Raw genomic sequence first — 24020 nt, 5'->3', positions numbered from 1 at the left:
CGGTCAGTGGGTGGTGAGCAATTGGACTGTGCATCCCTTGCTTTGTGTATTATTATTATTATTATCATCATATTATTATTATCATCATTTTATTTCAATTATTAAACTGTTTTTATCTCAACCCACAAGTTTTTCTCACTTGTGCTCTTCCAATTCTCTCCCCCATCCCACCGGGGGGGAATGTGAGTGAGCAGCTGCGTGGTGCTCAGTTGCCAATTGAGGTTAAGCCACGACAAAGGTTTATTCCTCAAAAGACAGGAATTCAAAATCCTTTTGTTTAAAACTTGGCCGTAGGCAGCAGCAGGGTCAGTTAATTGTGCTAATGCTTTTAAAGCCCAGGGGAAAGCAACCTTTCCTTCACAGTGCCTTGCAAACAGCCAGGACAGCCCTTCATTTCACAGAAAGGGAAGCTGTTCTCAAATACTGCAAATGCTCAGTTGTATCTAGCGTATTGTCACACAGCATAAGACACCATTTGGTGTTTATGATGACTTAAAATGCTGGGCACACTGGATTTCAGAATACTGTCCTGGTTTCAGCAGGGATAGAGTTAATTTCCTTCCTAGTAGCTGGTACAGTGCTGTGTTTTGGATTTAGGATGAGAACAAAGTTGATAACACACCGATGTTTTAGTTGTTGCTAGGTAATGCTTACACTGGCCAAGGACTTTTTGGTTTCCCATGCTCTACCGACTGAGAAGGCTGGAGGTGCACAAGAAGCCGGGAGGGGGCACAGCCAGAACAGCTGACCCAAACTGGCCAACGGGATATTCCATACCATGTGACGTCATGCTCAGTATATAAAGCTGGGGGAAGAAGAAGGATGGGGGGACGGTGGAGTCTAGAGTGACAGTGTTTGTCTTCCCAAGTGACCGTTACGCGTGAGGGAGCCCTGCTTTCCTGGAGATGGCTGAACACCTGCCTGCCCATGGGAAGTAGTGAATGAATTCCTTGTTTTGCTTTGCTTGCGTGCGCGGCTTTTGCTTTACCTGTTAAACTGTTTTTATCTCAACCCACAAGTTTTCTCACTTTTACCCTTCTGATTCTCTCCCCCATCCCACTGGGGGGGAGTGAGCGAGCAGCTGCGTGGTGCTCAGTTGCCAACTGAGGTTAAACCACAACAAATACCTACACTACTTTTATCGTCAGTCACCTGCTGGGGATCTACCTCAAAGCCTGAGTGCTCCGGAAAAGGCTGCCTTGTCCATTCCTGCCAAAATTAAAAGTGCTCTGTGGTACCAGGCTGTCATTTGAAAAGACTGGGACATTAACAGCCCCATTTAGACCCATTATCCACAGACTGCTAGACTACCTGCAAAGCTAATCTGAGAAGACTCCATCTTCTCTAGTTAGACCAGCTATTACTGTAAAAATGTTTACTTGGACACAGTATTCCTTGTGGCATGCTTTAAAAACAAATGTATTTTCTCCATGTCAAAATAAGGCTCTCCTCATATCCACACTCTCTACTTGTAGCTTTAATTTGATCAGATACTGTGAATCAATGTGATGGAAAAAACTCATTACTTTGTAAATTCTATTTTAGTAATAAATAAAAGAGCACTACTGTATGCAGAGATTTGTTTCAACAAGACAGTAAAAAAGACCTTCATCTGTGCCTAAAGGGCATTTTTTCCCCATAACTGAGGGTGGAGAGCTGGAGGCAGCTTTTTGACCCCTTCGTGATGCGGAGGTCTCATCACAGCAGCTACAGCTGGGGACGAGTCCCCTCTGACAAGCTTTCAAAGAGCTCAGCACACTTCAAGAAGCCAGAAGGGTAGCAGTGGGGAGGGAGGAGGCTGGCCCTGGATGCTTTCCAGTAAGGGCAGCAGAATATCTACACTACTTTCATAGTCAGCACCTTAGAGCAGTTCTTTTGCCAAAGTCACAATAAGCAGAGCAGTCCTGCTGGAAAATGAGAACCAGGACAAGAGAGCATCCAAAGGGCAGGGGCTAGCTACCACATCTGCTGCCTGTTTGTGGGAATTCTGTGGGGTCTTCATCCAAAAACAAATAAGAGATCTTCTCCTTAAAGTGACATGTCTTCCTACTGTTGCAAAAGTTACAGAAAACTTCCTTCGAATTAGGACTTCTTTTTTCCTGCTCTGGTCATTTATAACAAAAGTTTGACTCAGATTCCATGCAGATCTCCAGTGTTTGTACTTACCTTTCTTCTTTTGTGAGACCTGTCAGTCTTCTACACTTCCGAGCAAGAATGAAGCTGTAAAAAAAGGAAGACCACAAACAACTCACTTCCATCATGTTACTACATTTCCTGCATTATTTAAAATGCCAATACCTTATGATGAGATGCTTGTGATTCATAGTATTAGCTTTTGGGTCTCTATCCAAAATATCCATTTCACCTGTGCATAATGTTATATGCTACACCTGCTGGACTCACTGTGGAAGGAACCACTCTGAGATTCAGGTTAGAATATTTGTATGAGCTGTTTCCCAATGACCTTAACTTTATACAGCAGTGCATGCAGGCATTAACAACAGGAGGTGAAGCCTGGGATTGAACTGGAAATTATTGTTAAATAAACTTTAAGACTGATCATACTCTCTGGCTGTTTGAAAAAACAGAACAAAACAAAATATAATTCTAGAAAACAAATTATCATTTAAAGAACTAGAAGGTTTGGGGGGAGGCAAAATATTTGGAGAAAACTTTACATATCTGCAATCACTCCCTTTTTTCTTCTCCTTCCTTTCCTCTTCTCCAATTTTGTATTTTGCCACACAAAAAGGCAAAAGGTGACAGTGAGAAAAAGAGAAGAAAAATATAATTTCTTTTTTTTTGGGGGGGGAAGTTTTTTGAAAGAAAAGTTCATAGAACATATTCACCACACACCGAGAAAGTCAATCCTGTAACTATTTTAATGTATTTCCCTTCAAAAGTAGCAGGTTTTCTGTTTCAACTGTTGCCTCTAAGGTAAAATAAAAAGGCATTAACTAGCCACCTTCTTTGCCTCTTACCCTATTATGGCAGGAAAGCTGCCATCAGGCTTAGTATCATCAAGTGTTAAACCAATTGCAGCATCCTCATCTTCAATGATCATGGTACCACAATACCCTGGTAAGCACAAAGTGGAAAAGAAGTTAGGATTCATGTATCCAAACGCAGGAACGAGCTTCCAAGAAGTTGTGAAATATTCAGAACTTGACCGGAAAAAGCCCTAAACAACCTGATCTAAATTCACCCTGCTTTGAGCAAGGCATTGGACTAGATGACATCCAGAGGTCCCTCCCAATCTCTGTCATTCTCTGATTCTATGATTCTAGCATAGGGAGATATGAAAACAAAGGAAAGCACAACAAAAAAAACAAGTAAAGCAATCCCCATAATTGACAAAGATTAGCACACAGCTCCCTTGCAGCAGTATTCCTTTGGCTCAGAGAAGCGCTAGATCATCTCTAGAAGAGAAAACTCAGATCTGAGATATGCTGACAATGAACAATCCTTTTTAAGCATCTTTAAAACAGAAAGTCAATAAAGGAACCTCCTATTGTTGAATTCATGATAGAAAAATAAATTATTCTGCAACCCAGTTAGCAAGGTAATTATTAATTGCACAGAAATAGACTGCTCTCAGATACTGAAGATGTTCAAGTGCCTCAAGCACAATTGTTTCTGTATATGACATTTACATTAGACATAGGAGGAGATATTTGTACATTGTTTTGAAAACACAATTGTGCTTAAAAGAAGAGTTTGAAGAAATTGTTCTTAAAAGAAGAACAACAGTGTTAGCAAAGCACAGTACGCAAACTATGGGTTCTACCAGAAAATGGGAGTCACCTCTTGCCAATCCATCCCAAACCTAATAGCTAGAATATGCCAGGATCCAGAACTCTTAAAATCATTCACAGAGATGAAGGGTGTCTACATCTGTGGACAAACACAGATGTGGACTCTTTATAACCAGTGAAGAGAAATGGGTGTTATTACATTGCAGATTGTCTTAGATTCAGTGAGTTCTAAAAGAGATCTGAGGAATCACGATGGAAGTATTCCATGTAAAGGGAGTGCAGGATGGCTAGCCCAGCTGGGGATGGTCTATGTGAAGACACCTTAAATTAATCCTGCCCATCCAGAAGGCAAAGTTTTCGCAGGCTGATAACTGATGGGATAAAACCTCTCTCCATCACATATCACTTGTACCTTTAGATTACTGTACAAGCGGGAGAGACTCATCTCATACCCAGGTGCCACCGAAGGAAAAGGAGAGGACAACAAAGAACAACCAAGGCAATAAGTAACAGACATGAGTTCTCCCTTCACGCCTACCTCCTCCTTTTTATTCTCCCATCCACTCTCTCTTCCCAACCGATCTCTCAAGTTTCTCAAACAGGGAAAGGCAAAAGTGGCACAGAAGTGTACGAAGTCTCCTTCTAAAAGTCCAGCATCCTCTAAACACAAAGTCTACTCCATTACCATGTACCCTCTTCCCTCTCTCTGTCACTACCATTCCCTTCAATTAAAACATAATACCCTTCTTTCTCCAGAAAGTTTCCTTATAGTACACAATGCACTTGATCACTGAGCCCATGGGGATTCGGTTGATGAGCTGGTTTCTCATTGGCGGCAAAGGTGGGTTGAAATGAATCTTCAAACCAAGAGCTGGCGGAATGGCACTGATCACGTATTTGCTCTGGAAAAGAAATTATACATAAGCCAAATACATTCTCCACTACTGCATCCTAAGTATATTGCTCTAATGATCTTGGCAGACATCTGGGGAGGCTGCAGGGTGTATCTTCTGAAGCAACTTTGGCATTTAGCATAAGAATTGCAAAACGGAACCCTCACAAAATCCTGGTTGTTAAACAACAAACAAGCATTATATAAACAGCCATCTGTTCCAATGATGGGCAGCTGCTCTTTCCCCAGCACTTGAAAAAAAGCCAGTGGAAAGATTTTCTGTGTTACAAGAGTCCATTGGTCTCCCTTCCATCTGGACTCCTCTGTTACAACTTGGAAGCAAAGCCTGAAATGTTTTTCACAGAAAGTTTATTACTAAGCTACATTTTTGTGTTCACCTTACAACTATCCTTTAATTTGGAAGGTAACCAAATACTAGAAGAGATGCTAGTGAAGGAAGAGTTTGAATATACACTTTGCTTTTCAGGCATCACTTTAAAGCTCCATCATTGCTATTACTCAGGGACAACGAGAAAGTGTGATTTTCTGTCATAGTCACTTTAATCTCTGCCTCATTTTTGTACAGGATTTTGGAGAAGTCAAAAAGGAAGAGCTAAAGGCTTTCTAGCCATCCCAGCACAAACAGTTGCTTGAATGTTAGAGGTTTCATTACCTCATATAATTCATGATCTAAGGTTTCCACTATGACACTTTCACCCGACTGGTCAATGCGGATGACTGGCTTCCTCAGCTTCACCCGGCCTCCCAGGTGCTCCATTATTTTCTCACTGATCTGGCCAGAGCCCCCAACAAACTTCCTCTCCTGAAACACAGAAAATGACAACTCGGCAAAGCAGAATCAGCAGAGTGATGCATGTGAAGCACATGTCATGACGAACATTTTGCTTGGGCTTCAAAACAAATCCCGTTCTGTTGTTATCAAACCTTTTTAGGAAAGTTCAGCAGTCTCACTTGGAAAACCTATTCACGTCCCTTTCTCTTTCAGTGAACTCCTCAAACACTTCCCGTATTTGACCACCAGCCAAAACTAGAAGCATCAGTAACCTCATGAGAAAAGCCCTTCTCATGTGGTCTCCAAATGGATTCCACAGACCTGTGTGAATCAGCAAGACTTCTGAAAAGCACTTAAACTTTTAAACCTTTCTCTGACTTCACTCTTATCCCTGCAGAGGTCTGTGCATCAGAAGTAGAAACCCTAGTCCTCGTAATAAATAACAAGGTATAAGGAAGTGACGTAGCTTACACCAAAAATGTATCCTGCAGTTATGTTATCTAACTTAATTTAAACTCAAATCACCTCTAACATAATGCAGAATTCAAATAATATTTTATGCAATGTATATACAGTTAAATTATCTATAATTATTGCTTGTCTATGCATATTTATGAATTTAAACATGTTTTATTGTATTCTTTGTATTTTTGGTTATTTATTTATGATTAAATAATTTTCATTTCTAAAATAGAATTATTTCTGATACATTGAGTAACATTTGCATTTCTCAAGTGTAAGACCATTAACAGAGTCTTTACTTTCTTGAAATGCAGAAGCAGCACAAATATAGCAGATTTCAAACATTTCAGAGCAATACCATAGTTAAGCAGGGGTGTTCATTTTATTCAGACTGATTTTAAAATCTTAACAGTTTTAATCCTGGGAGCTAGTGTCTTTAGGAACCCAGTTCTGGGCTACATTTTCAGTATTAATTTGGAGCACTCTACACACTCGTGCAGCTAGCATTGCCATCCCCAGTAAGTGCTTCTGAAGTGGTAAGGCTTGCTTCAGCCTCATGACAGAAATAAGCATAAGTAATACTTTCTTTTTTTAAAGTGGAAAAGCAAAGTAAGTGTTCCAACCAGAGTCCAAAAAGAAGCCAGAGTCAGGAACCGATACAAATCTACTGATCCCTGGGCCGATGCCTTCAGCACAGGAATAGCCTTCAACATTAGTTTTGCAAGATCCAGATTAATGTGTAAATGAACAGAACTAGTTATTAATGTGCTACCGGCTCAAAATCATGGACGCCTCAGTTGGCCCTCTGAACCAAAATTAACAAGCAAAAGAAGGAAGTTAAAACAGGGCCTGTCACAAGCCACAGAAGGTGATGGCTGACAGTACCTGCCCTCCGTTGGTTGTTGAGAATATCCTTGTTGTCCCCCCACACTGCTTCACGTACCACAAAAACCAAAGGGCAGAGACCTCGTGGGGTTCAGAAGTGACATCCACATTCACAAACAGAGTTGCGAAACTCTTGGCAGCACTGCAACAAAGACAAAGAAAGCGAATTAATTTAAAAACTGAAGGAGGGTGACAATCTTGTTCTTTAGTAAGGGAGAGACTATCTTTGGCAACCTCTTCTTTCACTGAGAGCAAAGGATTCCTTGATTTCAGTTAAAGTACGAAACAATATCAATTCCTTTTATGCAACATTTTTCAAAAAAATGTTAATCAAGCACTGCTGTATTCCAGCAAAATTAGGGCTCCAGGAGACACGAGAGCCAATGAAAGCTTATACCACTTTATGCTACTAATACAAAGCTAGTTTGTCACCCTAGATTCAGGATTAAGGGAAGCAAGTCCCCCTGTCTTCACTGGACTCCAAAACCACCATGTCCTCCCATGGTTCCCAGGTTACATCCAAGATCTGCAGCTCTGTTTGCACCTGCTGAATGCCTGTCCCTCAAGTACACAGCACAGGGATTATTCAACATTTGTCATAAAAAAGTTAGGGACCTTGTCTAAGCTAATTATCTAAACTCTCTGGATTAGTCAGCATCCCCTCACTGCCTACTCCTCTGCTGTGCTCAGGGAAAGTGCTGCGGCTGGAACACAACAAGGAAAGAAATGGAAGTAGGAAGCCGTAAGTGAAGAGACAGCATATACACATTCATGCAAAAGTCTGGCAAGAAAAGGGAAAGCAAACTTTTGATTGCTCAACTCAGTATTTTAAACAGTGGTCTGGTAGTCAGTGGTGATGAACACAGAAGTGGAAAGTGGCCTGTGTCTGAAAAAGGATCACTGCTTTATGTCCTCCAGTTGGCGCTTTCATAACAGCTCTACTGAAAATTATTGTATAAACCTGTACAAGATTTTGGGGTGCATTAAGACAGAGTTAATTAAGGCTCAGGGAAACATTTCTCCTATTAGAAGTAAACACTTCCTCTGCCCTCACTCTAAAGAGGAATTTAAAGGGACATGGACAGAACCAGGAGATGCTCAGCTTAACTACATTGTGATTGACAGGGACTGAGATTCTATAGGTATTTCATATGCCAGGCACCAGGCAATCAATAACCTCCAAAACCAGTACAGAATCCACTTTTAGTTGCTTCTTTCTTTTTTCAGTCTTCAAACTTAAAAAAAAGTGAAAAGCATAACTCAAACATACTATTTCAAACAGCTGTAGATCTACATAGAAAAAAAGGTATCTTCTGTCCTTTCTAAAAATGCAGAGTCCCACTGAAGTAAAAAGCTGATCCATTTTCTGAAATATGGGTGCATGCTGGCTTCATTCTTGACAGCCAAAAATAATACAGAAAGTATTCATCAATTTTTGTCTGTATAAACACATACTGTAAAATATGATCAACTCTGAAAGATATTTTGTCTAATGGGAGAATTAGTATATGTATTTATTAATATTTCATAAGCAGAAGGTATTAGATGGTGGTTAAATTCTCGTAGTTTCTGCCGCCTTCTCCCATTGCTTTTTAGCATTTCAGTTCCGTGGTTTCTCCTGGTGTTTTAGAGATGGCAGTGATTTAGAAATGGCAGTATGATTTCAACTAAGAGCACTCGGGGTATTTCCAGCACACAATTTTAGCCAAAAGCAAATCTGTACAGTCTGTTAGATGAGAGGAAACAGCAGAAGATTACCCTTCTGGATCATTACCTTCCAGGTTGGAAAGTTTCTACAGCATGTTACCTAAATCTTGCACAAACTGGGCAAATCAAGCTGAGATGCACATATAAAATCCGAAAAGCATCTTGGAATTAAGGGAGGCTGACGGTTATGCCAATATTCAGGTAAAATGTCAAGTCTTATTCCATCAGAGTTTGAAAAAAAAAAAAAAATGACTGTAGTCACGTGAGCTATTGGATATTGAATGACTACCGGTGCGTGGCGTTTTGCTAACTGGTATGGTTCCTCACCAAATCAGAGGTTCAGATGGCCAGCAGAACCACCAGCATACATTTCCATATGGTTTTACTGAATATGGATGGCAATACAAACAAGAAAGGCTTTCTATATGCTTTTGTGCAATTGTAACTCTTGTTAAAGCAAAACAACTGGAAGATTAAAAGATTTTGGACAACAGCCTACTGTCCATTAACAATGATCATGTTGCTCTCTAGAGGCTGGCTAGCCATAAAGATGCCCCTGTCGATGACAGTGTCAGCTCTAGCAGGCTTCTGCACCAAGCTTGTGCAGGCTCACTGCAGCCACGTGTCGGGTGCTTAGCAATTCTGAAGGGGTTGCTGCAGAAATCAATCTGCTTTACAGCGAGGCAGAATTAATGGCGTTTTTTTGCTTCAGTGTGAAGAAAACCAATCAAACTGTTGTTGAATGGCAAGCAAAGAAAAATTGCTTTGATATATACATAAAACCAGGAAGCATTTTCAGTTTCCCTGGGTGGTATATAGTGCAGCAGTTAAACAACAGAATGATGGGTGTTAAAATGATTTAGTGCTATTTCAAGACAAATGTTATTTTTATAGCACTTTGGTAAAATCAACTGGTCCAGCACTGAATAAATGTGTGTTGTTCCATCAAAAGTTTGATTCAAAAACCTGCTGTAGCCAGAGCATTTTTCTTGTAAAAGTTAAACACGCAGTAAAGAGAGGGAAAGTGCATATAACAGATGAAGGTACTACTTATGTCTTCAGAAGTAAACCTCCCCAAATACATTTTCTTTTTATCTTTATTTTAGTCTAAAAAGTTATGGAAATATAACAGAATCTACTGTGTGTGCTGACAGATGTTGTGGTCCATTATTACAAGAATTTCTCACCCCATTTCTTTAAAAAGGCTGTATTCTAGTGGTAGTTATATCTGTTTGCAAAACAGTAACGCCTATATGGAGCTCTAAGGCATATAAATATAAGCTATTATATTTTGTATTAAAGAGTTTCTTACTTAGTCCAGCAAGTTTTATCTATGAAATCTTGCATAGTCATTTTGTCCCATTCTTCTGCATGTGGAGCTTTCCACGGGGCTTCACTGGGAATCTAAGGAACATAAGAGAGCATTCATCAGCAAATGAACGAGTGGCATAAGAAAGAGACAACAAACACAAACAATCACAAACAATCTCATCTTTACATGGTAATTCAGCCTGCAAATTCCTGGCAGGTAATAGTGAACTTAACAAAGGATGCTTTTAGTTTTTTGTTGTTTGTTTATTTTAAGATTTTTTTTTTTTAATGTAAGAATAGAGAATAATTTTAGAGCTAAGAACTTTGCCTAGAAAGGCAAAGTACAGTACTGGGGAATGTCTCTGAGTTCTTCCATATCTCTCCCATTCACCTATGCAAGTAACTGCAACCTCTTCTCAAAGTCTTGTAGCTCAGTCAATAGAAAACATATGCTACTGATAACAAACTAAAATGGTTGAGCTGAATTTGAGGGTGGAGAAGGGCGTATATTTGAAGTCTACAAGCCTCTTAAAATATTACTTACCCAATCGGCAGGCAAAGTGCTAAAAATCACATGCATAAACCCTAATGTTCATATACCCAGAAAAACAAAGGTATGATTGCAGACAGCCTCAGCAGCACGGCCTTCAGAAAAGCTTACCAGGATGCCACTCATAACATGTGCTCTGACCATCAGTGCATACCAAAATGCATGGCACGATGCTGCTCTTGCCAGCACCAGGTTGTTCAAGCTAGAGCAGCTTGGCCCATCTGCATCCTAGCCCTGCCTCCACTCTGCCCCTCATGGAGACAAAGCTGAGCTGAGACGGTCAGCTGCAGTTCCTCATGCCATACCTCCTTCCCCATTTCATCCATGGTCCTCCATAGGTTGTTGTAGTCCAGGTAGGCCAATGGATTCCACATAGGAGGGAATGGACCTTTAAAGGGGTAAGACTTACCCTACAAGATGAAAAACAAACAAAAACATCATAAAAACTAAATACAACCATAATCATGACTTCTACGTGCGGGAAGCTGCACCAAATGGTTAAGTGTTCACTGGAAGAAAGCACACATTTAATCAATACACGTAACAGCTTCTGACCCATCATGTCTGTGTGTGCACGTAGAACAAGAGGTAATGGGCACAAACTGAAACAGGAGGTTCTGTCTGAACATGAGGAAACATTTTTTTTACTGTGAGGGTGACCAAGCGCTGGCACAGGTTGCCCAGAGAGGTGGTGGAGTCTCCATCCTTAGACATATTCAAAAGCCACCTGGACATGGTCCTGGGCAACTGGCTCTAGGTGGCCCTGCTTGAGTAGGGGTGTTGGACCAGATGATCTCTAGAGGTCCCTTCCAACCTCAACCATTCTGTGATCCTGTTATTCTACCTGTGTGACTTAAGTGTGATACACAGTTGAATTAAGTCAGTTGTGTGCAGAACTGATACTGCCTTGCGTCTTCAAAGCTTTACCTTGGGCACTTCTGGGCAACAAAACTAATACCCTGCAGTAGAGTCGCTAAGATCAGACCAAAAAAAGAGATGGAACAGCACTGCTCAACTAAGATGAAAAATTGGCTATTTGTTACTGAAAAAGAGAAACATATCTTACATTTTTTTCTCCTAAATGTTCATTAAAAGACTGAACTGTTAATTGTATTTAGTGGGTTTTCCTTTTTCTTTCAAAACCAGACAAAAGCAGCTGTGATGAGCTTTACTATACACTAAAATCATAGCTCAGAGACCTTCCTGGAAAAAAATGGTTTCAGCTAACCTAAAAATCCCCAGCTCTACAGAAAATGTAGCATTTACTAATAATGACTCATTCTTCCAATCCAACACCTCTGACCATAAATTCCAGAGATAGTGTGGCCAATACGAGTGTCCTAACTACATCATTATATATTTAATGGTTAGATTTTAAATATCTGTATCTCCACTACCAGATATTCAGAAAGTCTAGCTGAATTAAGAGTGGAAGACGACAGGTAATTTGTTGAGTTATTTTATTTATATGGGATTTCCCTGACTGACATATTATATGGATGGCAGCACCACAGCTTTAAAAATTCACAACGAAGTGCTCATTAGCATTATGTGGTTACTCATTTTTTCACAATGCATTCTGGACTCCATAAAATAGATAAAAATAAAGGGCATATTGTGTGCCACAGCTGATTTTTCAAACCTCATATTAAATTACGTATTTAAGTGGGCACTGCAGCAGTATGAATGTCAATTGGTAGAAGTACTAACTTTTAACAGATATTTGATGCAGTGCCACACCAACCCATCACCAAAAAAAAAAAATATTTACACTGACTTTGAAAGAAATACTGCATCAAGATTTAATATTTAGAACCAGGTAACAACACCACCACTGTGTCTTGTTGACGAGAAGTATCAGAAGACCGCTTACTCGAAGAAGTGTCAGGCTTGATATAATTTAGCCTCTTTATTAATAATGTGAAAGAAGGGACAGAGAGCGCATTATTCAAATCTGCACAGTAAAAGGGCACAAAGGGATCCTGAAAGACTCAAAACTTGGTCCAGAAATAACAAAGTGAGATATAACCTTGAAAAATGCTGGCTAATAACTTTGAGGACTTTAATTCAAACAGAGATATACTTAGAAAGCAGTAAGGCCAAAAATCAAACCTAAGGATAAAAGAAAATCAGTTTACAAAAAAACCCCAACAGGTTAGAAAAAGTGAAGAAGAAACTGTTTTTTCACCTAGTCTTTGTACAGACGCAGGACTAACGGAATCCTTGTCAGAAACACCAAGGTAATGAAAGTTAGGAAGAAAGCAAAGTGTGGGAGGAAAGGAATTAATTCTTTGGTACATGGACATATGAAGAAGTAACTGCAAAACAACAATTTCATTTTGCAATGCTTTTGAGGAGAGATGATGGTTTGTAAAATGCCAAACCATCAAATTTTAAGAAGTTTTCAATCAGAAGTTTTGTCATACCGAGAGTAGATCTCCAGTCACTTTATGAGCCAGAGTTACCACGGTTGAAAACTTAGCGTTTCCAATTTAAGAATGGATATTACAGCACATGTTCACAAATCCTCCAGAAAATGGAGGTTTTGGTTTTCTGGGGGGTTTTTTGTTTGCTTTTTTTTTTTTTTTCATTCAGCATGGAATAAAAGCACATTTCTAGAGCTCTTGCGCTCAACCATATGAAAATACATTAAACTGGAATCAGGAAAACATATCCCTGTAGATGGAGATGAACTCGGTAAGCTTGTTCCATCAGAAGCATTTGGTCCCGACAGACATTTGGGTACTATTATGGAATCTCTTAACATGAAATTAATTTGAACTGGGGAACACCTTCATACTCTGCTGCCAAAGGGCTATAAAAGAGCAGCAAAATCTCTCAGACTTGAGTACCTTCCTGTCCCAGCTAGTAACATCTGAACCATGTTGGTAACTACCTTTTAGCCTTTTTGGGCACATTAAAAATCCATAACTAACTCCTATGGCAGCAAGAAGTCAGTTTTACCATGCCTTCTTCTGAGCACTGGAGCCACCCTTCACTAGTGTAAACACCGTGTAGGTATTCCAAAGACAGAGCATATCAGTTTGGTTTTAAGTACCTAGCATTTCCCAGATTTAGATTTATGAAACACATATACTGTGTTTCATAACAGAAAACCAGGACAGCATCAGAATGGGTTATTCCAATTATTAATTTTGTTCTGAGCTTCCTGCTCTGCCAGAGGCAATCCTAACTGAGTTATCCCCTCTGTGTTAACTCAAGTCTTATGAATTCCCTGTGGTGCTTCCTCATGAGCGCATGGCTAAGAGAGACACAGAACATATCTTTGTTTTAGTATTCTTCTATTTCACTGCATTTGAACTGCTGAAAGGGAAATCTTGGGTATGTCTCGTGCAGAAATCTGGGGTGACAAGTCTCATAAAGCACAAGAACAAACTTCAACCTGGAAAAATAAAAACAATCATAAAAGTGAGGGAGTCTCCTGTGAAAGTTACTTTCAAGAGCTCCTAAGACATTATCTAAGGCCTGATCCTTATTTCCTACACAGACAAAACTCCAGGAGCTGTCAATCAGAATTTTGTTTTGAGAAGAAACTGCAAGACTAGACTCTACACAGAAACAAAAATAGCAGCACCAAAGAAAGACTACACATAGCTCTGAGTAGTTTCCAACAAACCAAAACATTTCAGCTCTACTTCTGAGGAATTTGCACTTTTGAAAAAACAGCAACCTCATTGATATTTAGGCAAAATTTGCCTATTTCTATCATATTGCTGGGAATAGCATTCTCCATACTTCCTGGTGCTGTATAATCTCTAAAGAAAAACAAGACACAGATGAAAAATATGCCCCAAGATGCACAAAACATTTCCTTTTCAAGTATTTTTTTATACCTAAACCAGAGCAGTATAAAAACAGCAATAATAACCACCCCTTCTGATCATTTGACATATTTCAACACCAGTACTATAATGCTCAGAAGTATTTCTTACTTTTTTTTTTTTTAGGGCTTTAATACAGGCATATATTATTTTTTAGAAACTGTTTCGTGATGCCACTTGCAATGCTTCAAAAAGCAGAAGATCAGCATCAGCAGTTGGAGGTCTTCTGCTATTGTATGGGTCACCTGCTGCTTACAAAGGCTGTTGCTGCAGTATGGGCTAAAGCATACTGAAGAAGCTGAAACTATAAGGAAGAAATTTATGCAACCCAGCTGTTTTAAGAATAAACAAACAGGGAAATGAGAAATTCAGTGTTTGTCACAAATATTACAATTCCCAACAGATTTTTCTCATCCATCTGTTTCACGTCAACCAACGTTTGGCTTAGTTACACCGGACCCATATAATATAAGTAGTATAGAAATAAACTTTCTGCACACATCAGCTCTGTTTCAGGTCAAATAGCTGACATAAGAAGTGCGTTATTACAAGGGAAAAAACACAGCATGGCAACTGAATATCAGCAGCCCCTTGAGTATCAGCCCCAGCAGCTGGGAGGTGTGATGGTGTGCTCCCCCCCTCCACCCACCCAACCTGACCTTTATCTCCTGTAACACTGCTTAAGTGATAACTACCAGGGGCAGTCGTTAATGGATGCTGACGGTGATACTTCGTCCATTAACGAAGTGGATTCCGGAGCCAGATAACAACACAATAGCTCTTGGTTATTGTGAGAAATGCGCCCACCTAACCACAGTTATCAGTATGTAAATATGACTATGAGTCAATCATCTTACCCCTATAAATAGTGAGCGGCCCAAGAGCCCGTTGAGCTCTCCTGCATGGCAGTGGGCTGCGTGCCAGGACCTCCCCTTGAGTAGGGATGCCTCTCAAGGTCACTCCTCGAGGTTGAGAGATTCCTTGCCGCGACAGATACTCGATAAGTGACTAATAGCATGCAAACTTTGAAATCTTAGCTAAGTGATATAAAGGATTGATTGTGCATATATAATCCTTTAGACATAAACCATTGACCAAGACTGGGACTAGGATTGGATCCAGCCACACCTAAACTCCTCTGAGAAGTTTAGAAAGCAAGGGGGCCCTTTCTGAACCTCATGACTCAACAGGAGGGTCTCCCTGACAGTAATGTCTGACCCTGTCCTCTATGCAGTAAATAATCAAGTGTACCTTGCCATCGAATCTTGTTCACTGTCGCATTGACCATTGAACTTTGTTAATTCACACTTTAACTCACTGTTTTCTATCAATAAAGTATTGTTGCTTCTCTCTTACAAGTGAAGTACAGTCTCACTCCACCCGCAACAGGAGGGCATAGGGACCGGATCCCACACACTTTCTCCTGGGAGGGTGAGAGCGAGGGAATGGTTGGCTGAGAAAGGACATGCTCTGCCAGGAAATATCATCAGTATCTCAATGCAGAGTGGGGTCTCAGGAGAAAGTCTCTTTTTGCAGGCACAAGACAACTTCATGCTCCCCTAAATGTTATGTACCCAGGTAGCGCCTGAGTGGGATGCAGTACTGTGAATTGAAGCCCTGGTGCCAATGATCCATGCATTTTTTATAGCACAGTATAAACATCTTATAAATATAGTCAGCTTTCATTAGAAGAAACGAGATGCTGTGGTACATTCTCTGCATCACTGAATGAGCACAGATATTCCCTTAGCTAAATCATCTAAACCTTGGAGTAACTGATGCTAAAACTTCACCAAGATGTCACTCTGCATGTTAATTCACGGTTACATAGGTTTATAGGCACACAGTGCCCTCTGCTGATTCACAGCACTGGGACATCACACACACCTTGTTCTCTCAACTTAAAAATCCCAGTAACGTCATTCATATAAAGCACAGAAATGGTAAGATGCAAAGTTGTGAGAAGGAAAACGAGAAACAGCAAAGCATCACTTCAGGCTGTAACTCCATACCCGTCTCAGATATTCAGTTTCTCATCTGCTGCCCTGTGGGAAACTATCCTTTTGGTTTGGTTTGTGGGGGGTGTTCTTTGGGTTTGTTTTTTTTTTTTAATCCATAGCATCTAACAATATGTATCTTTGGGACTAAGCCTCTTGTGTAATCATAATTCTCAATAAAATATGGCAGCTAGCTAGACCAAGCTGAGAGGGGAATGCAGGCCTAGTTAGAAAACTCTAACAGTGTTGAGCTTCACTGAAGTTCCCTTCTTTGAGAAACTGTTCAGGAGCTCATATGCTCAAGCTGGTTACTATACTGACAGATATCTTAAAGGTGAAAAGATATATAGGTTAGAAGAAATAAATGCAGCACAAGAAAATCTAGATAACTAATGGTGCAAAGCTACAATATTAAGACGCCAAAATATCCTCCAAATATCTTTCAGTATCTAATTTGAGATCATCAGCTGTGGATGCCAGAGTGTTTTGTGAAATTTGGTCAGCAAAAGTAATTCCATTTTAAGTGTAGCATAGCCAGTCACATTGGCTTGAAACATGCATCCTGAAAAGGAAAGGAGCTAATTGGGAACAATTTGTTTCTGCCATATTATAGAAATAAAATCCACCTTCACTTTGCCACAACATCAGTCATACAACTGCTAGAATACTTGTCTTATCTGCAAAAAGGCAGAATGAGAAAAACAACGCTGAAGTGATTTAGAAAGGGAAACTGAGGGTCTGCTCTGAATTCAAAAGCGAATATAACTATTTGTTCCAATCAGCTGAGAAAAGAGTTAACTAAGTCTCCTTCCTACTAGAATGGGATTTTTTGTGTTCAGACACTAAAAAACACCTTTACAAAAAGTATTCAGATGTCTTATGAAGCACAGATTTATAGGGACTGTAGTTCCAAATACTCGTAGAAACCAGGCCTGTGTGTGGCTTTCAAAACCTGAATTAAACCTGCCAACTAAGTGGATAAAATCAATAGAAAACTTCAGTATTTCTAGAATTAGTCTTAAAAAAAAAAAACTTCTTGCCCTCCCAAAAGCGGATAAATGGGCAAAAAAAATGAAAACAGGAGAAAAGAGGAGTTTCATTTGGGAGAAAGCCATCAAATGAGCTCTGCCCATAGATAACATAACCAAGCACACAGGGCACCCATGCTCTCTCACAACTAAAACACTGTCTTTAAAGTAGAAGATAACATCGGGCTTACTAGTTTTGTTTCTGAAATACTCCAGGTTATTAAATTTCTTACCCCCAAAAAATGAAACCTTACATAAAATTTTACAGATGTGTGAGACCCAGTATGCTCAGCCAGCTGTTCCTGTATAAAATACACATTTGTCTAATTCTGTTTTTCTGTAGACCTCAATCAACTTCTCAAGGGAAACAAAAATCAGTTCTTACAATCAGATGCAATTGAAGCTTTTCCCCCAGCAGCCTGAATTAAATAAGCTAGGTGGGAGCACAGCTCCTTTTCCTTATCTCCTAGGGAACAGACCCTGGGGTCTGGGAGGGCTAAGACTGAGAAAGTTTCTTTCCATTTGGATTTCATTAAGAAATGCATACTTTATTTCCAGTTCATTTTTCTTACTATGTTCATCCTTATCCTACCATTAGGTCACAGCTACCTGTCTTCCAGTCAATCTTCTTGATCAATAAACATCCCTTGCAAGACCTTGCTTTACAGTCCCCTTTGACAGAGATCACTTTGCAGATTTGCTGTACATAATCTTGCTTCTTTTAGGCTGCTGTAATACAAATATTATCCATCTTTTAATTAAAAAGGCCTAATTACAAGCTTCCTTCTGGCAATTACTGCCAGGTGGCTGGCACAAAAAAGGGAAGATGCCCCTTTATTTACAGGGCAGGTCCAATGAGACCGAAACAAGACCAGCCCTTCCTATAGTCCTGCCAATGACTGCTCTTCATTCACAGCACGGAGGGTATCCCTCGTGGGAGTCTGGAAGATGCTTTCACCAACCTCAGCCTATTCAATCCTCAGACTCACTTTTGAGGCTACCAGCGAGCGTGATTAATAACATGGCGTCTTGTGACAGAAATGCCTGCATCCTCGTATCTAGTGAAGAGTTAAAATAACACAGATCTGCATTCCAGTAATGACATATGAAATTACCAAGGCCCTGTAGTAATTTAAGCATCTTTGAATTTACTTGACTTCCTTTTCAAGACACCAGATGCCCAGCTTCTTAAAGATTCAGATGTATTCTTTTCAGTTCCCCAAGCTCTTGCTTACAAATTGTCAGCAAAAAGGGGGGTGGGGGTGGGGTGGGGGGGGAAATGTGATGCCATTTCTCCTCGCTTAAACTGATGGCAACTGAGAGTCTCACAGACTTTTCATTCTCTGACTGCACTCTAAGATATACAAAGAAAAATGAAAGTACTTTTATCTAGTCGTTCAAAAAAAAAAAAAACAAACACATTTAAGCTGTTACGTTATATACTACAGACTATGCCAGGAGATACTGCCCTTAGATTTGCAGAGAAGGAGATCAAAAGCTTAAATAAATCATATTGCTTAGCTTCAGTGCATATATCACTGATACCACAGAAGAAACACCAATAAATTCTATAACTTTAGATATAGCACTTATCCAGCTGCTAATTAAATCCCAGTACAACAGGACCATCACATTTTTTATTCATGAACAAGACCACAGCAAACTGCATTTTAATAAGCACAATAGAGCTGAAAATGAATGACACCCAAGAGGGCTGTAAAATTTTTTTCTGCAGATCTATTGTAGATCAGTACGTAACCCGCTAACATCACTGCGGATTTGTGGTCCTAGTTAAAAGTATTGCATGTATAAGACTAAATATTCACCTTCAGTATGTGCTGCAGACTGGGTTCACATTAGCATTCTCCCCAGAGAGGCCGATTGTATATGAAAGTTGTGCTAAACTTGAAGAGGGCATGACATGCATTTGGACACCTCTAGCCAGTGCTGCTGGCAGATGAATGGGTATGAGAAAACCCCATTCTTCTACAGGGAACTTAACTGAGGTAATGAAGTCATCAGCAACTCCCTGTCAAGAACCTGTGTCATATTTCATAACATTTGATAAATTTGTGTTTTAAAATGTAAGAAATTTGCATGGCTATTGGGACTGCACAAAAGTGAAGTACAATTTGAATTAACAAAGAAAATATGTTGATAATTAAACCCTCACAATAATTGACATGTTTTCCTATTTCAACACTTCTTTCTAGGGACTGTTACATGGCAAAGGTAAAAATGACCTGGACTATATGTACTTTGGTTTGTTTTTCTAAGACAAAAGCTGTCATTTTGGTGAGGAAAATAACCACCACCAGTCAAAAGTTGCAAATCTACCTATCTAAGGTAGGGCCCTGAATCCTCTCTTGGGCAACTAAGGAGAAGTTACCTTATTTTAAGAAGTGTTTTACATCTGCTTATCAGTCCAATGGGAGCACTGTTAGGAGATGATGACTTCTCAGATAGGTCTGCTTTTTCTTCTTTAATCTGGATTTATGAACCTAACTTCAGTTACGCCATGGAAAAGCAATGGTGTTCAGGCAGCAATTTGCCTACCAAATACTACTTGCAGAGCTATACCAATTTTCTCACTAAGGCTGATGAACCAGTATTTACGCAAATGAAAAGAACATACTAATCTCCATTCAAAGACCATACAAAAGGCTGCTTAACAAGTGGAGGAAAAGAAAAAAAAATGTAGGGCAAGAAATATAATTTTGAGTTTCTGTGAAGATATCACACACAATATAAGTGAGATCAAAAATAATCTCACAATAGAACCTGACATTTAAAAATATTAAAGGCGAAAAAAACCACACAACCCAATCAAGTTGGTAAAGCCTAATTAGCAGAGACCCACCCAGAGATCAACAAAATGCATTCTTTTCATTTTGTAGTACAAAGAAGCTGCATATATTACTTGTATTAAAAAGCCTCTAAAATGAATTTAATTAACTATGAAAGGCTGGATTTTTGCCTTTGCGTATATGCGAAAACAGCAGCTGATTTTACAAGATGCACTGTGATGCCTGATTGTGTAGCAAGAGAAGAATTAAAACCTTTATGTTTCATTGCCTCTCTGGGTTCAGAGAGAATTTTGTGGTCTAGAATTTAATTAGATTTTGCCACAGTCACAAAGCTTGGGTCAGCATGTGAATTCAAATTCATGCAGGGGCAACAGACATTTGCGTATTTTGGAATCCTATTTGCAAGCTATGACTTGAGAGTACTACTTAAATTTCAGGGAGCTCACAAGAACACTGTCCATTTTCAGGGAATGCATGGGCAAGCCACACAGCTGAAAGTAAGAGATCTCCAAGGAACGTATTACAGTTAAATGAAATGCAAAAGGGTAAAGATTATGACACTGATTTGGCCACAAAACAATGCATATGTCTACTATATACTGTTCATCTTCCAATTCCTTAACTGCAAGTAATTCTTCTGCTATGATAATACTTTTCCACAGTTGTATAAACACAGAAGCAAAAAGGAAATAAAGGACTTAAAATGAGTGAAATTAGGAGATTCAAAGGAGGAGCTACTGACTGTGGAATATGTCTTCTCTCTGTCTCCTCCTGGCTTCCAGGGAGTCCTGGCACACACTTCTCTCCCTTCTCTCTTCAGGAGCTCTCCTACACGCAGCCACATTGGGAGCCTGGGCCTACAAAATTTGTCTGAATCCAACCTGCAGGCTCTTAGCATGCCTTGGGAGTACTTCAGTCAGCAGATGGGATCCCTCTCCTTGGAGACTTTCAACACTTGACTGGGAATGGCCCCAAGCAACCTGACGTAACTATGAGGTAGACACTGCTCCAAGCCCAGGGTGGAGTAGGAACCTCCAAGGTCCCTTCCAGGGCAGCTTTTTCCATGGCTCTGCGTAAGGCATAGTGCAATCTCGCACATGCCTGCCAGCACTCAGACTGAGTCACTTGCCTGCATCAAATTGCCATGGATGCTCCATTCCCCTGGCATATGTAAGGGCATAACCTGTCGTCTATGAGCATCTCAGTAGGTGTTAGCACAGGCACATGAGTGCTGGAGCAAGCCCAGGCCCTCAGCCTTCCTCACAGCTCCCCCAGGATGTTTCCACAGATGCAGGCATTAACCAAAGTAGCAAGAACCCCGTATCTCCAGGCTTGGATGGCTTGAATGCCTCCAGGAGCAGAGTGGCTTCCCCCACCTCTGGATTTCTGGATACAAGTCACGCTACCGTATAGGTTCCTTGGACTTGTGTCCTAATGGCTTAGTGTCCCAATTCAAGGCCCTTTCTACGCCCAACGTACAGACAGAGCCAAGGCATGCCCCTCTCTGCCAGTCTGGAATACGTCCCTGAATGCCAGTCCTGTCAGTGCTGGGTAGGGAGGAAAGCTGAGAGCCTTGACTCACACCAGCACTCACCGCCCTGGGCTAAAAGGTATCTACAGATGACGGTAAAAGGCTATGTGCAACCTTTGGCAACTCATGCAATAAGACACTTGTGGTCAAGGGAAAGACAGACTGTCCTTGGCAGGAGCCCAAACTTCTACTTTTCTGCCATTCTCTGTTTTCCTCACTCTAAAAGCCTGTTGAAAACAAAAGGCTATTTCAACCAGCATAGTAATACCAATATCCCCCCACAAGCTGGTTCGTAGAGATCCTAAAAGAAAATGGGGTCCAGCTTACCAAACAAGCAGCCATGCTTGACTGGCTGCTGACAATAAATCAGGCCCAAATGTCAGCTTCAGCTTTGGCTTCAGTGACTTCTGGCAGCATTCTGGAATGCCCCCATGCTAGGACAGCAAGGTTGTCCCGAGAGCTGGTCATCCTGACTGGCCATGTCAATTGTCTTCTACCATTAAGGTTTCCCCTCATGGCATGACCTCCTATTGCTATTGAGGAGACTCTGAAGGCTAAATAATGTGAACAAGCAGAAAATTTGGCTTTGAGGATGATGCCACAGGCACGCAAAACAGAACAGTGTGGATGTACCCATCAGTTCTACCACAGCAGAAGTAACTGTGGACAGTCACCATAGCAAATCACTTTGAGAACACACTTTTTTATAACAATTGAATGGGAAAAATATTGGAAAATATATGTCAGAACACCTTTTCTCTATTGCTGTTTTTAAATCTGTCAATGTTTTCTTTAATCTTTGATCAAACACCAACTACTATCTGACAAATATTATGAAAAGCCATTGTGCAATGACTGGCAAAAGCATATAATGAAACTCAATGTTAATTTCTTCAGGACTAACGCAGAAAGTTTCCCTTCTGTGGGACTGCAACGCTGCTCTATATCACGAAAGGAGAAAGGATGCTCTTGGAGAAAACATAGTACAAATATTGAGAATACATGGGCTTCTTAACAGCTTTGCCATAGCTGTCCTGTTTCAGATCATGAACAGATCATTTAGATCTGCCTCCACAAAAATGTTTGACTCCCAGAGCCTTTTGCAATTACTATTACAATGCCTTTTGCTACTCTGCGTGTTAGTTTCCCCATCAGCAAAACCAGACTTAACCTCTCACGTTTCTTTCAGTCAGGATAATAATTGTCACTGGTTTACAAGGCCCATCCTGAGAAACTTTCAGCCTGATTGAAGATACTTCTAGGACTTCTGAAAGGGACTTGGGCAGTGTATATGAGAGCTGACCTGTACAGAAGAGTCACAGTTGCACTGTTCATAAACAATGAAGCTTTTTGAGACCTTTTCACGAAGAGCTCAGACCTGAACTAAGGCACCAGTAACAGGATGCGTCTACAGGGTACACACGCAGTTGTGCATGCATATAGTAATTTGTACGAATTCTTCATTACCAACATACTTATTTTTCTCCAAGAAACTCAGATGATTCATACTTAAACAGGTATACTCCACTGTAGCACTGATGGAAGACAATGAGAAAGGAGATCACTACAACTCACCTGTCTACAGCAGCACGCTTGAGAGCATCTTACCTTGACATGGTGTATCAGGTGCTCAACTTCATTCACTTTATACGTCTCTATTCCTAACTCTTTAGATAACCGCAGGAGACGATTTTGTGTTGGCCCCACGTAGGCTCCTCCAAGGTCCACATATTTGACTTGCTTATTCTAGTTTATTACACACAACATGCAAAAGGGGGAAAAAGATTAAAAAAAGGTAAGCCCTTGTAAATAGCACACAAGTTAAAGAATTCCTCTGGATTGCTTTTTAAGTGAAACACTCCCAGAGCATTTTGGCCAAGATTCCTCTCGCCATGGAAAACTTCAATTCTTTCATAGAGTTCTGGTGTGGCGATTACCGAGAATTTCAGATAAGGAGTTCATAACCAGCTTAGCTGACCTGTTGTTATATTACAGCCTTAACAAACACAAGAGGAAAGAGCCTGACAGGCAGAGAGAGAGAAGGACAGAGTCAGAGACATCTGTGCGGTTCTTGCTCAGTCAGGCATCTTGCCAACAACTAGTTCAAAACAGACTGTACTAGCAAAAAGCACGGGTAAGATTTTCTAATGAGCAGAGTGGGAGGGGGTCTCCCAGGTCAAGATAGGGCAGAAGGTAAAGGAGTGAAGGGAGACATGCTGGTTCTAGTTCCCAGCCACCCCTGCCATTCCTCTAGCCTACGTCACCCCTCACAGGGCACATTACAGTTCAGCTCAAGGCTCTTCACGGCATGGTTGGCCTTACAGCTGTTTTTTCACAGAGATTTCTCCAGTGTCTCTCCCCGGGAAATGATTTTGGAATTTAGCTAATCATGTTCTCCTTCCCAGAGGAAAGGACTGATGACTCCAGAGCCTGCAGATCACACAGAAGTATTCTGTCCCC

At 40.5% G+C, this 24020-nt stretch overlaps 1 protein-coding gene across 1 annotated transcript in view; it reads right to left on the bottom strand.

The window, feature by feature from the left end:
- The window catches only part of LOC103912610 (amine oxidase [flavin-containing] B-like), a 49047-nt gene that overhangs the window by 7892 nt on the left and 17135 nt on the right, over positions 1 to 24020 (bottom strand). Inside the window, exons 3-10 of the mRNA XM_009318906.1 lie at positions 23169 to 23306; positions 10661 to 10765; positions 9807 to 9898; positions 6788 to 6929; positions 5321 to 5470; positions 4498 to 4657; positions 2982 to 3078; positions 2167 to 2220 (exon numbers count right to left, since the gene is read on the bottom strand). Of these exons, the coding sequence (XP_009317181.1) occupies positions 2167 to 2220; positions 2982 to 3078; positions 4498 to 4657; positions 5321 to 5470; positions 6788 to 6929; positions 9807 to 9898; positions 10661 to 10765; positions 23169 to 23306 (938 nt within the window). The remainder of the gene's footprint in view (positions 1 to 2166; positions 2221 to 2981; positions 3079 to 4497; positions 4658 to 5320; positions 5471 to 6787; positions 6930 to 9806; positions 9899 to 10660; positions 10766 to 23168; positions 23307 to 24020) is intronic.

The sequence above is a fragment of the Pygoscelis adeliae genome, unplaced genomic scaffold, assembly GCF_000699105.1.
Source record: "Pygoscelis adeliae isolate BGI_AS28 unplaced genomic scaffold, ASM69910v1 Scaffold92, whole genome shotgun sequence".
Classification (NCBI taxonomy): Eukaryota; Metazoa; Chordata; class Aves; order Sphenisciformes; family Spheniscidae; genus Pygoscelis; species Pygoscelis adeliae.
This window is presented reverse-complemented; position numbering and strand designations above follow the sequence as displayed.